The following is an 18,481-nucleotide window of genomic DNA, read 5'->3' as shown; positions in this document are numbered from 1 at the left end:
CTGGTTTCCTTGACAGTTTCTTGTTACCGATTGCCTGAGACCTATTCTAGTGATCTACCAGAACCCATTCTGAAGCTTACAGAGCTTTGGACGTTGATCTCAATGTTTATTGGCATGTGGCCAACCTTCTACATTTCATCCTTTGGATTTTCCAGAGGAATCTCTTGGCGAAGGTTGACCTCATTCATTTTTGCACGTTAGAGTTTTGATCCTTTGGATCAATTTATATATATTTTTAATTATGCTTTAGAATGTAATCAACTTAGAGAATCAAGGAGGATCAGATAGATAAATTGTGCCTAGAAGATAGATCTTTCGATTCAAGGTCCCGGTGTGACCTATTCTACCAGGCCTGTGTGTCAGTATGTTTTAACCCGGTTGTTACCAGTTGGATGTAATTAACTATCATGCAATAAAACTATCTATTATGCATTACCTCCATCATATCTGTGTATGTACGTTGTGTTTACTCTTGCTGACCGGTTTGGACTGATCTCCTCGAGGTTCCTCCTCACCGGTGACTACACCAAGTGGTATCAGAGCAAAGTTCATTCTGGAGGTTGCGTATCCTAAATTTTGTTGTAGGGTTGTGGATTGCATATCCGACCTATAATTGCAGAGGACTAGTGTGGATCAATGGCACAAAGAGGAACTAGGAATGGTGGAGCACGTGGGAATGCAGACCTTGCTATAATGGAGATGTTGCGAGGAATAGCAGCTCGGTTAGAAGCCATGGAGACAGTCCAAAGAAGAGGCCGACATGTTAAGGATGTGAGCGAAGATGAAGGAGAAGAAGCCCTGACAGAACAAGCGAACCTACCGGTAGTTGATTCGGAGGAGGAAAGGTTTTTAAGGGTTTTGAGTATGACGAATACTAAACCTCATTTTACCCCACCAAAATATGATGGGAAGTTAGATTCAGATGAATTGATGGATTGGATCTCGGAGATGGAGAAATATTTTGATTTTGAAAACATTGTAGAAGAGAGGAAGGTGAAGTATGCCTGTACTTGGTTGAAGGGTCATGCATCTCTTTGGTGGGAGCACTTGCAAGTTGATAGGCAAAGAAGAGGTAAATAAAAGATTAAGACGTGGGATAGGATGATTGCTAAGTTAAAATCAAAGTTTGTCCCGACAAATTATCAAGTAGATTTGTTCTGAAAGTTGTAGAATCTGAGACAAAAGGAATCTAGTCTAAAAGAGTACACCAAAGCATTTTATGAGTTGAACATCAGATCCAAACATGTTGATAATGAAATTAAACAAATTGCAAGATATTTGAACGGATTGCGGATGTCTATACAAGATGAACTTAGCATGATCAAATTAGAGAGTGTTGAAGAGGCTTACTAGTATGCAATAAAGGCTAAAGAGAAATTGAATAAAAGACACGAGTAGAGACAGAGAGGTAGAGGTGGAAGGTTTATCAGAGGAAGATTTCAAGAAGGAAGAGGATACACTGGAGGAAGAGGAACCAATACAGATCAGAACAAGGACAAGGAAGTGAGAAAAGAAGGTAATTCATAGCAGAAGGATGATAGAAATTTCTATCAGAGGAGAGAACTAGATGGTTATTGGAATGAGAACTTTGGAAGACAAGACAAAAGGACATTTAGAGGAACCTATTTTAAATATGGAGGAGAAGGACACCATGCATTTGAATGTAAGAAGTCAGAGACTACTAGAAGAGTGGCAGTGGTGGAAGAGAACCCCACCAGATCAGACAATAAATCAGAAGATGGAGAACTGTTGATGATGAGGAGAGATTTGTGTCATACCAGAGAAGATAAAGAACCCTTGAAGAGGAAGAACCTGTTCAAGACCAGATGTAAGGCATTTGGTAAGTGTTGTAAAGTTGTTATTGATAGTGGCAGTTCAGATAATCTTGTTTCAAAAGAGATGGTGAATAAGTTGAAATTGGAGAGATTGAAACACCCCAAGCCTTATCAGATAGCATGGATTCAGGTTGAACATAAGTTGTTAGCAAGTGAATAGTGTTTAGTAAAATTGAAAATTGGGAATTATCATGATGAAGTTTTGTGTGATACTATGCATATGGACATATGTCATCTTTTGTTGGGAAGACCCTGGCAGTTTGATAGACATGCAATACATGATGGGAGGAAGAATACATACACTATTATGGCCAATGGGATGAAGCAAACCTTGTTTCCTTTGGAGGAACCTTTGAAGAATGAAGTCTATATAAATACCAGAATCTATCTTGTAGATGGAAGGAAGTTTGTGGATGGACTGAGACATGAGAATGTGTGTTTTGCCTTAATTCCTAAGAAGATTGAGAGACTAAAACCAGAAGGAGAACACTTGACAGAGATAAGAGATTTGCTGGCAGAATATGAGGACATCATTTCAGATAATGTACCTGATGGATTGCCACCTGTTAGAAGTATTAGTCATTGCATGGACTTGGTTCTCGGAGCCAGTTTGCCTAACAAAGCTGCACACCGGTTAACACTGGTAGAGAATGAAGAATTGAATAGACAAGTGCAAGAGCTATTGGAAAAAGGTTTGATCAGGGAAAGTCTAAGCCCTTGTGCAGTACCAACAATATTAGCACCTAAGAAGAATGGAGAATGAAGGATGTGTACCAATTCAAGAGCAATAAACAAGATCACAGTGAAATATCGGTTTCCCTTGCCTAGGATGGATTACATAATGGATTGTTTGAGTGGAGCAAAGTACTTTACAAAGATAGATTTGAAGAGTGGATTTCATAAGATTAGGATCAGAGAAGGTGACGAATGGAAGACAACATTTAAGACAAATGAAGGATTATATGAATGGTTGGTGATGCCTTTTGGACTGACTAATACACCGAGTACTTTCATGAGGTTGATGAATGAGGTTTTGAAGAAATTCTTGGGTAAGTTTGTTATTGTGTACTTGGATGACATCCTGATTTTTTAGTAAGACAAAAGAGGAGCATTTGTTGCAGTTAAGACAAGTTTTGCAGAGGTTGAGAGAAGAAAAGTTACTGATCAATATCAATAAGTGCACTTTCATGTAGGATGAGCTAGTCTATTTGGGCTTTGTGATATCTGAGGATGGTTTAAAGATGGACCATGAGAAAATGAAAGCCATTGTTGAGTGGCCTACACTAGAAAGCATTGGAGAGGTAAGAGCATTTCATGGATTGGCTGGTTTTTACTAGAAGTTTATTAGAAATTTCAGTTCAGTTTGTAATCCTATGACTGAAACCATGAGTGGAGATAGGAAGGAATTCAAGTGGACCACCAGAGAAAACAAAAGTTTTGAGTTGTTGAAACAAAAAGTGACTGAGCAGCCCGTGTTGGCTTTACCAGATTTCAATAAGGTATTTCAAGTGGATTGTGATGCAAGTGGAATAGCAATAGGAGTAGTTTTGAGTCAAGAAGGGAGAGCAATAGCATATTTCAGTGAGAAATTGAATGATGCTCGGAAGAGATATTCAATATATGATCAGGAATTTTATGTCATAATTTAAGCCTTGAAGAAATGGAGACATTACTTGTTGCCTAAGGAGTTTGTGTTGTATACAGATCATCAAGCTTTGCAATATTTGAACAGTCAGAGTAAGTTGAATCAGAGACATATGAGATGGGTAGAGTTCTTGCAGAGTTACACCTTTGTGTTGAAACATAAAAGTGGGAAATCAAACAAAGTTGTTGATACATTGAGTAGGAGAAGGAATTTGCTGACATAGATGAGAGTGACAATATTAGGTTTTGAAGATTTGAAGACCTTGTATGATGAAGATCCAGATTTTGCAGAACCTTGGAAAGCATGTAGAGAACTGATTATGGTTGATAGGAGCAAATGGTTGGATTACTTCATTCAGGATGGGATGTTATTTAAGGGAGTTCAATTGTGCATACCTAAAAGTTCCATGAGAGAGAACTTGATAAAAGAGAAGCATAGCGGAGGTTTAGCTGGACACTTTGGCATTGATAAAACAGTTGCATTGGTGAGTGAGCATTACTTTTGGCCCCAAATTCATAAGGATGTTAAGAGATATGTGCAACGTTGTAGAGTTTATCAAGCTGCAAAAGGTAGTAGTCAGAATGTGGGATTGTATGAACCTTTGACAGTACCGGTAAGACCTTGGGAGGATATAAGTATGGATTTTGTACTTGGCTTACGTAAGACATAGAGAGAGAATGATTCTATATTTGTGGTAGTGGATAGATTTTTAAAAATGCCTCATTTCATACCTTGTAAGAAGACATCAGACGCATTGCATTTAGCAGACCTATTTTTTAAGGAAGTGGTAAGATTGCATGGATTACCTAAGAGCATAGTTTTAGACATAGACACTAAGTTTATTGGCTATTTTTGGAGAACACTTTGGGAGAAGATGAAGACAGATTTGAAGTTCAGTTCTACTTGTTAGGCCCAATATGGAAAGCTAATGTACTAAGAGGGGAGAGGTGAATCAGTACTTCAAATCCTTTCTTCAACAATAAATTTACTATTAAGCATAAACTGAATATTGCTGAAACATAATATAATGCTAAAACAAATAAATAACAATCATACATGATTCATTCCATAACACATATATTTTGGCTACACAGAAACTCTTGGTTAGAGAGAAAAACTACGGTGGGGTTGGCACCAACAACTTCACTACTGCAATAATAAACGGTGTTCGGTTAGAGCTACATGTTTAGCTATTTCTGATAGCTTACCCTGTTAGGTGTATCAAGATCGTTAGATCTACCTTGCTAAAGGATTTTACAACACTTAAACTAAATACTGCACCTGGTTAAAGGCTTTACAATTTATAGACTTTGTTAGAGTCTTTTACCCTGTTAAAGGTTTCTCTTACAACTCAAAATATTACAATAAACTCTTTACAAATATCTGCAACTTTACATTTGAAATGTTATAGCAAATTCTATGTGCTCAAAATGAGATTACCTTGCTTATAACATACCTCGGTAATCCATAGAGTAACTCGGTAAACCCTTCTGTTTACTCTGTTCCTTGACTGTTCTCTAAAATCCTTCTCGGTGACCTCTGTGTCTCTAACAGTCACAATACTTAGTGCTTTCTTATCTATTACACATGTCTTGCTTCATATATCTTTGTCTCTTTGATCCTTAATTCATGTTGTATAAATAGATCTCTTATGTTGGTGATCTGGTTCATTGCTGCGATCTTACAAACATGATTTATCGAATGAATAACCATACAAAATATTTCATTGGATAGATGACCTCAAGATCATACAAAATCTTTAAGGTGCAATTTCCTAAGTGATAATGATTCCCTGCTCCTCGATCTCGTAACACGTTTCCCATGTGTGTCTAGGTTCAATGAATTTGGTAACACGTTTCACTCGGTGTGTGTTCACTCGGTATATCATTTTTGCTGCTCAGTAGACATAGAGTGTTACTTGGTAGACAACTCGGTGTATACTAGGCTTTGTGACTACTTTCTTCTATAACCAATTGCTCTGTGCTTACCGACTGAATATTTCAGTAGTAGTAACCGACTAGAGTATATATAGAATGACTTTGGACATAAAACTAATGGCAACTTAGTAAGTAGTAACACTACTTTTCATCCACAGACTGATGGACAAACATAAGTAGTTAACCGGAGTTTGGGAAACTTGTTGAGATGTTTAGTGGGAGATAAAATCAAAAGTTGGGATTTGATCCTTGCACAAGCAGAGTTTGCCTATAACAATTTAGTGAATAGAAGTATCCGAAAACACCTTTGAGATTGTTACCGGAGTGCATCCTAAAGGAATAACAGAATTGAGAGACATTAGCAGTGAAGACCAGAAGAGTTTAGAAGCAGAAGAATTTGCAGATCACATGGCAACATTGCAAATTCAGGTTAAACAACATTTGGAAGACATGAATAGAAAATACAAGGAGAAGGCAGATGAGAAGAGGAGACATAAGGAATTTGAAGTTGGCGATGAGGTGATGGTCTATTTGAGAAAAGAGAGATTCTCAGTTGGAACTTATAACAAGTTGCAGAAAGTTCAGTTCTGGAAATGCATATGGGGTGGAGCTACCAGATAGTCTGAGTATTTCACCTATATTCAACATTACAGATCTTCATGAGTACCATGAACCAGAATTCAGTGAGGACATTATTGCAGACTTGGAGAAACAATTGCCCCAGAAGGAACCAGATCAGATTGAAGAGATTTTGGATAGTAGGATTGGGCGTAGTACCTGAAGTAGTCAGTACAAAGAATATCTTGTGAAGTGGAAGAACAAACCAGTGGAAGATTCATCTTGGATTTCTTAGGTAGAGGTAGACCGCCTTGGTTTCCCTCTGACCCCAACAAAGTGAGAGGCTCACTTTTAATTAACCTCGGATGTCTGATGCAGGAGCATCCTCGGTTCACAGTAATCTTGCATCAACCAAAAACATTTTCTTTTTTGTTTTATTTTTTGTTTGCAGTTTCATTTTCCTTTCCGCGTGTCCCGGTTTTGGCTCATTGGTCCCTGTGGAGTTGGATTCTACTTGAAGACTTGATCACCCTGCTTGCTTTCTAACCGCATCTCATTTGGTCACTTTCTGACAAGATATCGCTACCGGTTTCCTTGACAGTTTCTTGTTACCGGTTGCTTGAGACCTATTCTAGTGATCTACCAGAACCCATTGCGAAGCTTGCAGAGCCTTGGACGTTGATCTCGATGTTGCTTGGTGTGTGGCCGACCTTCTGCTTTTCATCCTTTGGATTTTTCGGAGGAATCTCTTGGCGGAGGCCGACCTCATTCATTTTTGCACGTTAGGGTTTTGATCCTTTTTTGGGCCGACTAGATCCTTTGGATCAATATATATATATTTGTAATCATGCTTTAGAATGTAATCAACTCAGAGAATCAAGGAGTATCAGATAGATAAACTGTGCCTAGAAGATAGATCTTTCGATTCAAGGTCCCGATGTGACCTATCCTACCAGGCCTGTGTGCTGGTATGTTGTAACCCGGTTGTTACTGGTTGGATGTAATTAACTATCATGCAATAAAACTATCTGTTATGCATTGCCTCCATCATATCTGTGTATTTCCGTTGTGTTTACTCTTGCTGACCGGTTTGGACTGATCTCCTCGAGGTTCCTCCTCACTAGTGACTGCACTAGTTGCATAGGATTTATTGCCCAAGCATGAAAATTAGTAGTCTTTTTAGGGTTATGCAACCAATTTGCCTTCCATGTCTCTAACATATCTAAACAAAAGAATTGTCTTGATTAAGGAGTGAATGTATATTTTTTTCTCTAAAATGGGCAAGTGTTCCCTTCTATACTTCACCATTAATTATATTCACTAACTCCTTTTGGAGAAGTTAATGGGATGATAGAGGGGACATGGATGTAGTTGTGGAGAAGCAAATGAAGTACAAAGAAGAATAATATGTTCCACGCTAGGTGCCGCTTCATTATCCAAGATGCACCATGGCTAAGAATCAAGCAATGACAAAGAGCAAACTAGATATATCGATTGTTGAGTTTAGGTCCTGCTAATAATGGACAATATCACATACAAAAAATAGTTTATCGTGAGTGCTTTCTTTTGATGAGTTTTGTTAATGCTTCATTTTCATGTGATTTTGTATATATATATATTCTGTTTTTGTAAATTTGATTTTCACCTTAATATTATAGTCTAGCATTTCTGTATTTTTTATAGAATGTCAATAAACTCTCTTTCTATAAATGTTTGACCTCATGCCATATTTTATTTGTGCCTTCAAATCTACTTTGATCTCTATCTTATCAATAAAGAACTATAAGTTTCAATTTTTATTGCTTTATTTATATATTTCTATCTAATTCACACAATATTTATATTTAACCACAATCATAATTACTACTTATTATTTCTTTCTTTATTATAAACTACTTTATTAATTAAAAAAAAATCAAATTTAAACTTATTTCCATTCCACGTGTACACTAATTATTTCACTTTCAAAATGAGTCCGAAACAAAAGGAAAAAGTTCAACGTCTAAGATTTTCACCGTTACGATTGAAAAATCCCAAAAGAAAAAGTATTTGCGGAGCCTTTGAAGTTGGGGGGTCACCTCCGTTAAGTAAAAATTTAAAAAAAAAAAAATTGCAAAATATCAAATTTCGATTTCTTATTGGTAAGTAGGCCGACAACGTTTCTGCAAATCCCCTTGTTTTCTTAAGACGTTCCGAGCTACTGACACGTGTCAGAAGCCAGTCGCTCTGCTGTAGCCCTGACTGTTTGCAGCCGGTATCTTCGTCGATAGGCGGTCACTAGACGACATTCCCAGCTGGCAGATTCCTCCTCGCCGGTCTACCAGACAATGTAACCCCTCAAAACCGCTTACCGCTTTCCCAACGCCTCTGACCGCCTACGAAGTGCGCCGAAACGTCTGCACCGACCTATTAGGTGTGGTAAGCGGTTTTGCGCCGCCTTTAAATAATCGAAACGAAGACTTACTTCTCTTTCCTTTCTCTGATCTTTCAGATCTGATCTTTGCGGCTTCCTGATAAAGATCAGATGTGAAGATCCACTTGCTGCCCTTTGATTCGCTTGTTCGAGCGCTCTGTGCCGTCTGATCGGCCAAATCAGATCGAATAATACAGTATGTTACAATCTGCATTATTTCGTCTTCCCTGAAAAAAACAGTGAAAGCATTTACTTGGTTTTTGGTTGGGACAGATTTAGGTTTTGAAGATATCTGAGAGCATTTATTGTGGAAAGCTTTAGCTTTTTGTTTTTCTGTCGAATTATGATGTGTTGTATCTTGCATCCTTGAAAAAATGAACACGTTTACTTTGTGTTTTGTTGAAACATTCTCTGACTCTTCCTTCGGGATAAATTGAAACAGTTTGTGATCGTTTTCCTTAGTTTGAATTATTTTGAAGCATTCTGTGAGAATTTCCATTCATTTGAAAACATTTGAAGTATTTTGCGAGCATTTCCACTTATTTCAAAACATTTGAAGCGTTTTGTAAGCTTCTTCGTTTGTTTGGAACAAAAATGAAGCAATTTGCGAGCATTTTCGTTTGTTTGAAGCATTTTGTGAGCATTTTCGATGGCGAGAAGTACTCAGGTGGCATTTTGACCGGTTTGAGCATTTTATAAGCATTATCGTTCGTCTGTAAGAAATTCGGCCTTTTTTCAATAGATCTCGTATGATCCCCTGTTTTGTACAGGGAATTTAAAGCTCATTTTTTGAGCTGCACTTTATGGGATATCTGCCTCTTTTTTGCCGGTAAAGTATATCTTTTTGTTAAATTTGTTTTTTCATTGATGTTATGGTGGAGAATTTTGTCTCCTTTTATTCTAAGCTTCGGTTACAATATTTTACAGTAAAAGACTTTTGTTACATGGCTTGATTCCTTTGTTTCTTTAAAGTTTAATTACTTTCAAGAGTTATTTGCTAAATTTGTTAAATTTCCTAGGTTAATTTTTCGTGAATTTGAGTTCTTTTGTGCGAAGAGTGTAAAACATTTTGGGCAATTAATAGTGTAATTGATGATGCAAAGAATTTTGTGTCTGTTACCGTTTATAATTTCTACAGTAGATATACATTTATTTTCATGGGTTTCTGTTTTTAGTTTAATAGCTTTGTTTGACAGGAATAAAATTATGATATGGTGATACAGCTATGATTTTTCTCTCTACGGTTTCTTTCTAGCTCAATTTACTTTGATTTCCTGCAATTTTTTTTTTTTAATTTATATTTTCTTTTCAACGGCAGAGAATTTAGAGCATAGTTTCTTCTTTTCTCAAATGGATAAAGTATTTGGGGTTGCGACAGGTGGGCATTGCTCTTAGCGACACATACTGTCTCTAAGACATTTATTTCCTTTAGTTTTTTCCGTCTGGCGTAATTTATATTTTATTAGCTTTAAGAACTGTAAGTCTTTATGTGCCTTTTAGTTAAATTTATAACTTATTTCATAGAACAGAAAAATGAACCTAATTTCTTCCTTTTTATATATTTATACTGCCTAGGATGATACGGTAGAGAATTTTTCTTTTGTTTAAAAGAGGTAAGTATAAAGGGATACAATATGGAAAGATTTTACAGACTGAAGCTGACATACGGTAGAAAATTTTGTATGTGTGCAATGCTACATTTTTGGGCTTCAATTACTTTTTTTACAATAGAAAGATATTTGTTTACTTAAATCTGTCTCAAGCCAGTTCAATTCCTTTGGTTTACAGTAATAGCTGTAAGTATGATTTTTTTTCCCTTTTGTGATAAGTTCATAATCCATCTGTCAACCAAGATTTCTTCTCTCAAGCACTACGGAGTCTTAAGCTTTAACTACTGCATAAAAATATAGTTCTTTCCCTGGTTTTGGTGTATGATTCCCCTAGTTTGCAGTAAGAATTTTAAATTTTTTATTTCATTAATGTCAAGACTTCTAATTCTCCGAGTCTTTTGGTTAGATTTAATCTTTCTTTAATGGACTGTCAAATTTTGTTTCTGCAAGCTTTGGTCTTATCGCAGCTCTAGTATAAAGACACTTATTTTGGATCCATTTTGATTCCTTTGATTAGTGTGGTAAGAATGTTCAATTTTTTTTGAACAATGAACCGAACTTTATATAGTTTTAAATTATTCTATCAAGGTTGTGTTTATCTCATTTGGTCAGTCTTTTTACCTCAAATCTCGTTAAATCTTTAGTTTTAGCTTTGCATAGCAGATAAAGTCAACTTTGCCCCATGCACCAATTTTAATTTGGGTTTCAGTTTTCCCATTTCAATTGTTGGTCCGAATTATCACATGGATTAGTGTCTGATTTGAGTTTCGGTTTTCCCATTTCAATTGTTGGTTCGAATTTTCACCTGGATTAGTGTCTGATTTATTATGTAAAGGTTCTTCTTTTCCAATTTTCACATGTAGAGTAGATTATAAGGGACACGCCATTAGTAGCATTTGTTAGTTACATAATTAATTGTGATGGTTAATGATTCGATTGACTTGTTTGGAGCGAAAGTTTTTAGCTGACAAGCTGTGGTTGAATTTATCTAGCTTTAGATGAAGTTTAGTTACCAGTGATTAGCTTCGTACTACAGGAAAAAATCCCTTCTTGTTTGAGGTTTTATCAATATTATTATTAATAATTAGTTTTGTTTATTTTATGCTAGTTCTACATTCTGTTTTCAGTTGTGCAATTTGGGGTTGATTCTACTTTTTATCCTTCAGCTTTGTCTGTTTGAGGCTAATAATTAGACTAAATTTGCTTCATCTGAATTTTTCCCATTTGAGAATATTTTTCTTTTGATGTCAAATTCCTTTCTTCTGAAAGTGATTTTGTCCCCTATGAGGCTAAATTCCCATTCCATTTGAGCATATCTATTTTGCATTATACTTTCTGTTTGAAATCGACTAAATTTGTATTTTTCGCAGTTTGTCTTGAAGGAGCTTCAAAGTCTGATAACTATAAAATATGCCTCGAGACATGTTGAGTGTTGCATCAGGTAATCCTTTGGAAGTGCCAAACAAGACTACAGAGACCTTCCACAGTGCCACTGAAAATGGGGCTTTTGATATCTCTAAACTTCTGGAGAAGCCAAGGCCAATTAATATTGAGCGCCAGAGATCTTTTGAGGAAAGATCTATGAGTGAGCTGTCTTCTGGATTGTCCCCTCATTTTTTTAACGCAAGGAATATAGATAGCCACTATGAGGGATTGCTTTCACCTGGCAGAAGATCAGTTCAGGACACCCCTCGATCATTTCAGCATTCCTTTGAACCACATCCTATGATTGCTGATGCTTGGGAGACTTTGAGAAGATCATTGGTTTACTTTCGTGGAAAGCCTGTCGGGACAATTGCTGCCATAGACAATTCAGGGGAAGAAGTACTTAATTATAATCAGGTACGATCTCTTTTCAGAGGGGTATTTAAATGTTTGCGTATTTACCATGGAATTTTTCTTGCTTCGTCTTAGTTATTTATCTTTTGGTTCGTGCTGACCACAAATTTCCTCTCCTTTTTGGATGGAGAGACTTGTTTCCAATTCTCACAACCTTGTTGTTCATAAAATATGATTTTAACTTGAATAGTTTTCTGAAAGTCAGTTTGCCGTAGTAATTTTTTATTAAACTTGCATCAGGCTTTTATTTATTTATTTAGCTATCATGCAGACAAGAGTTATGATTAGTCAAAATATTTGTTATTAGCTTAATTTTGAAACATTTATAACGTTCTGTGAGTAGAGTTAATGGCTGTGTCAAAAATGTATCTGGTTGAAGACTGCGATTTAGTCCTTTGGATAAGGACCTTATCCACAATTACTGAATCACGAGGAATGCATCTTTAGTATTTACACTCTTCTGAAGATACCCACAATAAAAAAAGAAGGTGCAGAACTCTCAATGCCCATTGCGAGTCTGTGGTTTGTCTTTAGGTCAAGAACTCGTACCTACAAGTACTTATTTATGAGTTCTGTTCTTACTAACTTTTGATAATCTTTAAATTAAACCTTGCTAAAGGCCTCCCATGATCACAAGTTCTTAGTCACAAATAAAGGTCCCACTAAAACTTTTGTTTCTTTACATCTTGCAAAAGATTCCGCATGATTTATAACAAAGAAAGTACCCAATTCTAGGTGTCCATGGCAAGTATGTAGTTTGGTCCTCTGGTTAAGAACCTACACCCCACTCTATGACATACAGAATCCCATTATATATTGGACTTATTGTCAGAAACTTCTAACTAAAGAGACTCTCTGAACTGTTGAAGGTTATCCGAACTATTGAAAATCTAGTTTAAAGTTAACAAAATTGTTATGGCTATGATTTGTATATAGAGTTTGCCCTTTCCCCTGAAAGTTTATAAGATATTGAAATTTCTGCCTATGTATAATAAAAATCAACGATACAAGCTGCTGAGACCAACTAATGTGAACACATTTCTTAGGATCCTTTGGATTCTGGAGATTGAATTCTAATTTGTTGAGAGTGAATGATCTTCCTGGTTCCACTAGAAAATTGTCTGCTATATCTTGTTTTTAGAAGAAAAAATATATAGCTTGAGGCGTGACAAATTTATACATTCACTGTATCTAATAAATATCTTGGAACACTTTTTAGGTATTTGTGAGGGATTTTGTTCCAAGTGCACTGGCATTTTTGATGAATGGTGAGCCAGAGATAGTGAAGAATTTCCTATTGAAAACTCTTCGGCTTCAGGCATGGGAAAAGCAAATAGACCGTTTTACTTTGGGAGAAGGGGTTATGCCTGCCAGTTTCAAAGTACTTCACGATCCTATTAGAAATACTGATACCATGATTGCAGATTTTGGGGAGAGTGCAATAGGTAGGGTTGCTCCTGTTGATTCCGGGTTTTGGTGGATTATTCTTCTGCGGGCCTACCAAAAGTCTACAGGGGATCATTCACTAGCAGATATGCCTGATTGCCAACGAGGAATGAGGCTTATACTCACTTTATGCCTTGCAGAGGGCTTTGACACATTTCCTACTCTTCTTTGTGCTGATGGGTGCTCCATGATTGATCGTAGGATGGTAAGATCTATCAAAGCTGTTGTTTTTAAAGTTAGTTTCTTTGTATTCTGTCAGTTGTATAATGGTATCAGACAGCAATTACACACATTTATAATCACAACCTTTTGTGTGAAAACTTAAATCAGGACAAGCAAATCAATTTTCTTTTTAAAACAAAAAATCTGCTCAAAATCTTATTGCGCTCTGTTAGGTACTACAGAGTAATTTGGCCAGAAGACTTTAAAAGCCATCTTATCTCATTCCCTGATCAGGGATTTTTATTTTTCAATAGTGCGATTGTTTTTTTTTTTGGCTACGTTCAATAGTGCGATTGTTATTAAGAGGTGTATGTTCTATTTGCAGGGAATATATGGTTATCCAATTGAAATTCAAGCATTGTTCTTTATGGCACTTAGATGTGCTCGTCAATTGCTTAAACCAGAAGCTGGAGGAAAAGAATTCATAGAACGAATAGATAAGCGATTGCATGCACTGAGTTATCACATGCGAAGTTATTTCTGGCTTGACTTTCAGCAGCTCAATGACATCTACAGATATAAGACAGAGGAATATTCCCACACAGCTGTGAATAAGTTTAATGTCATACCTGATTCTCTTCCAGATTGGGTATTTGACTTCATGCCAATGAGGGGGGGTTATTTCATTGGAAACGTCAGCCCTGCAAGGATGGACTTTAGATGGTTTTGTCTCGGTAATTGTGTTGCAATTCTTTCTTCTTTGGCAACTCCTGAGCAATCTGCAGCAATAATGGATCTTATTGAAGAGCGGTGGAATGAGTTGGTGGGAGATATGCCCCTCAAGGTGGCTTACCCTGCCATTGAGAGTCATGAATGGCGTATTGTAACTGGTTGTGACCCAAAGAACACCAGATGGAGCTACCATAATGGAGGATCCTGGCCAGGTGAGAGCATCTCTGACTTATTTTATCTGCATTGTGTGCAATCTTATTTATATAATATAGGCTAGTAGCTGCAGACTTACAGTTTCTTTCCCATATCAAACTCAAATGTTCAATGCTAGTAGAATTTTTCCGTCTCTCTGTCTCCACCAGTACTGTCCATAATCATCTGACGTGTTAATCGTGCAAATATAGTGAAGATAGTGCATTTATCGTTTGACTTTTTTTATTTTATATGTTATTTTAAGAATGAAAGCTCTTAGTTCACATGCCAACATCTCCTTTATACATATACTGGGCCTTTCAACATTTATCTGTAAAATTCTTTCTTCTTTTTTAAAATTTAATGTCTGGTAAACTTTTTAATGTGACCGGCCACAAATGGGGGACCTCATCCTTACACTTCACTTCTTTTTCTACACTTCATTTGTTCAAAACCGCGAGTACAATGGTCCAGCAAAGACACAAAGCCACACAGTGTTTAAACTGCATCACTACACATCCGTAGACAAGAAAAAAATTCTATTAACTACACTACATGCTTAACTTAAATTTTTTCATATTTGTGTAGGGTAAATTAAATTCCCACACAATTAGTAATTACCCCAGAAACTAGCCGTCACAATATTATAATTTAAGAAAGCCTGAAATTTGAAATATTTAATAAATAGTAATCATTTTATTGATTTGTAAAGAATTTGTACAATCATATTCCTCACTCCTCAACTAGATCTGACTTCCCTTTAAGCTTAGCCAATTCTAAACCCCAGGTATGTTTCTTTCTCTGTCTTTTAATTTTTCTGCAACATGTCCTAATCATTCAATAGCTTAAACTGTGGAATTCAGTTGGTCAGACTTCAAACCAAAATATCCTCACTATCCAATATTTAGAACTGTAGAATTCAGCTGGAAAAATTTCAAATCAAAATGTCCTCACTACCCACTGTCCAGTGACTAAGCTGAGACTTTGGACTGGACAAATTAGTTTTTTAACAGCGTCTTCGCTATGCCCTATGCTGTCATACATATCTGGTTTTTGCTTTGCTAAGCACCCAGAAAAAAATGCCACCTTGCTGCCCCAGCAAATCTGTTTTCACCATTCCAGAAATCTATAAATGTTGCAAGTATATTGTTCCATAGTCGAATGATAAACTTTGCCCAAAATTTGAAAATGTGATACATAAGAATGATAAGCTACGTATGGCACCAGTGCGCCCTATTCCCTTGGTTACCATAGTATTAAACATCTCCTCTATACATACATGACTTCGGTTATGCGTCCCTTACAAGATAAACTAGATTTTTCGTATCAACTCTAAACGTATTGCAAATTGATATTTGTAACACTTTTCCCTTTCCAATGTAGCTTTTGATTTAGAGGAATAGTTGTCCAGAAAATCACAAACCGAAAAGCTCATTTTGCTTACATAGTCAGGATTTTCAGGCCCTTAAACTGAATAATTTTTTTTTGTTGGAATCTACTTAGGTGGCATCTGTTTGTAATTCTCACAAGCTTGTTACTTCTAGTTCTCTTTGCTGTAGTGTGAATTTTGTCAAGGTGACAATGTGATAAGAATGTATGTTAAGATCTCAATCTTTTATTCACACTCGGAGTGGCAACATGCACGAATGAGATCCATTCTTTTAGTAGACCAGCCTTAAGTTTTATAATTTTATTGGCTTCCATTCTGGCACAATAGCTCTGGGTATGGAGGACATGATACATTCCAACCTCTGAAGATGGTATCACCTTTGTGTTGATGACATCCTAGACTGGCCTGATATATTTTGTGGAATTCCTTAATTTCGACAGCTTTGGGTGTTGGAGGACAAAGTACATAGCAATATCCAACCCCTGAGCATGATATCACCTTTCTATTGATGATATGCATAAGACTGCCTTTGAGACATTCTTCAAATTGATGGTCTTACTGTTATTTCGGATGGTACTGCAGAATGAGCAACAGTGAATCATTCTATTTTAACTAGCAAAATTGGCATATTTTTGTGTAACATACTATAAAGGAAAATGAGAAATATTAGTAGTTCGAAGTGCCTTGGAATAGCTAGGGAAAGACGGTGCTTTTATCTTGGTCAAGTAAAAAGGGTTGATTCGTCTTCTTTCAAGGTTAGATTTTGTATTCAGGGAGCCACAAGTATGAATTCTCATGGGGTGAAGCATGCCTCGTTTGATGGCTGTATGGCCGTATTTAGGCATTTTTGCTGTAAAATACAGTCAACATTTTACAGACTATCGCATGAAAGGAGAGATTTCTGATATATTCTCAAAATTTAAGGGGTTTATGCTGATACAAATATATTTAATATATATGCAGTTTTTAATTTTTTATACTTAGATATTTCTTAATATATTATAGACACTTAATAAAAAATTGTTTGTCAGACACGTTTGACTGCCAAATTTACTCGTACTCTTAGTAAATTCAATTGCCAGTGGGTTCTCATATATTGCAAAAGCTACTTAGTATAAATTTAAGCAAATTTTGATAAGTTTTGAACCTTTGAAATTAGTAATATTTTCAATTTTAACGTGATAGTTAATTTTTGGAGAAGCTATTTTGCTTTCTATTTTATCGCTAGGCAATTTGATTGCGGGAAAACTTTTTCTTCTTTTTATTTTAAAGCTCAGTGCAGATACTGGACCAGCTTGTTTTCTCTATTCCATAATAGCAAAAAAGAAATACTGGGTAGATAGCTAATGTCAATATTATAATTCATTCTTTTTAATATTAATTGGCCTCAAATGTATTTAAATGTTCTTTCCACTCTTTCTATTTGAAATTGGCAGGAAATTTGAAAGACAAAAAGGGTGTAAACCATTCTTTCTAATCTTAATTGACCCTAAATCTGTAAAAGAAATAAGTAGCAACTCGCTCTTTCTGACCTTAGTTAACTTTGAATTGTAGAAAAGAAAAGAAATATATTATCCACTGTTCCCGCATTTCATCGTTTTTTAAGAGCATGGTTAGCATGATCTTCATTTTCAATGCCCCTTTTACCTAATTTGGTTTTATATGGGCGTCATTATAATTTCTTTGGGCTGATTTCCGTGTAATCTATTTTGCAGTATTGCTGTGGTTGCTTACGGCAGCCTGCATCAAAACAGGAAGGCCACACATTGCAAAACGCGCAATCGAGCTTGCGGAACGACGACTATCTAAAGACAGCTGGCCTGAATATTACGATGGCAAACTGGGACGATACGTTGGAAAGCAGGCAAGGAAGTTGCAGACGTGGTCTGTAGCAGGTTATTTAGTCGCCAAGATGATGCTTGAAGATCCATCTCACTTGGGTATGGTATCTCTAGAAGAAGACAAGAAAATGAAGACACATCTTACAAGATCTAATTCCTGGACTTGCTAAGTTCTTCATCATCTTCTTCTTCGCTCTTTGTACTTAAGAAGTAGGTTTAGGCTTAGGGTTACCCTCGTTCCTAGGTTTTTATGTATGCTCTGTCTCTTCTTAATTAAAGAAGAAGAATATTGAACACATCAAGATGATGAAGTGATGAAATTTCCTGAGAGTATTAGGAGCCATGTGTTACACATGGTATTGAAGAAGCGATCCCATAGGAAGCCATGTGTTTAGGCAATAACTTTGTCCTCGTTGCCTTCATAAGTATGAACGTCTGAACACTCACACAGATGTGCACAAAGATTACGACATACAGCAGGGTGTACACTCTTGCATGGGTCGTAATGCATATGCAGGGCTGGTGGGTTGGTTTGAGATAAAATTTCAACAGGGCCCCTCCTGGCGCTTCCTCCTAATATGGCTCACTCTGTTCTTGATATAATATAAATGGCATGGTAATATTTCTCTCTTTTCTTCTTATATTTCCTTTGTTAAGGTAGCGAAGCCAACATGCAGCACACCATGGGACTATATAGGGAAAGACAGATATCAGATGGAACTAATTGGACAAGCCCCGACGAGTAACAATTAATACAAGAGCATAATATGAAAGTAGAAGACAATATTTAAAATTTCACGAGTAAAATTTAATATCTAGCATTTACTATGCTTCTCTCCCTTTCCTGCATAATGATCTTCCTCCATATACTTCTCCAGTCG

The 18,481-nt window shown here is 36.4% G+C and overlaps 1 protein-coding gene across 2 annotated transcripts; it reads left to right on the top strand.

Moving 5' to 3' along the window:
- The first annotated feature begins 8,427 nt into the window (after nucleotides 1–8,427).
- LOC131032759 (probable alkaline/neutral invertase F) lies at nucleotides 8,428–18,230 on the top strand. Of its 2 annotated transcripts, none has more exons than XM_057963808.2 (5): nucleotides 8,428–8,584; nucleotides 11,369–11,840; nucleotides 13,057–13,488; nucleotides 13,831–14,389; nucleotides 17,475–18,230. In XM_057963808.2, the coding sequence occupies exons 2-5, from the start codon at nucleotides 11,409–11,411 to the stop codon at nucleotides 17,768–17,770; spliced, it is 1,719 nt and encodes a 572-aa protein (XP_057819791.1). In that variant the 5' UTR covers nucleotides 8,428–8,584; nucleotides 11,369–11,408; the 3' UTR covers nucleotides 17,771–18,230. The 2 variants fall into 2 exon arrangements, with proteins under 2 accessions (XP_057819791.1, XP_057819793.1); XM_057963810.2 differs by lacking the exon at nucleotides 8,428–8,584 and adding an exon at nucleotides 8,635–9,217.
- Nucleotides 18,231–18,481: the final 251 nt, after the last annotated feature.

This window comes from Cryptomeria japonica, chromosome 5 (assembly GCF_030272615.1).
Source record: "Cryptomeria japonica chromosome 5, Sugi_1.0, whole genome shotgun sequence".
Taxonomy (NCBI): domain Eukaryota; kingdom Viridiplantae; phylum Streptophyta; class Pinopsida; order Cupressales; family Cupressaceae; genus Cryptomeria; species Cryptomeria japonica.
The sequence above is the reverse complement of the archived record's forward strand: the minus strand, read 5'-3'. Positions and strand labels throughout refer to the sequence as shown.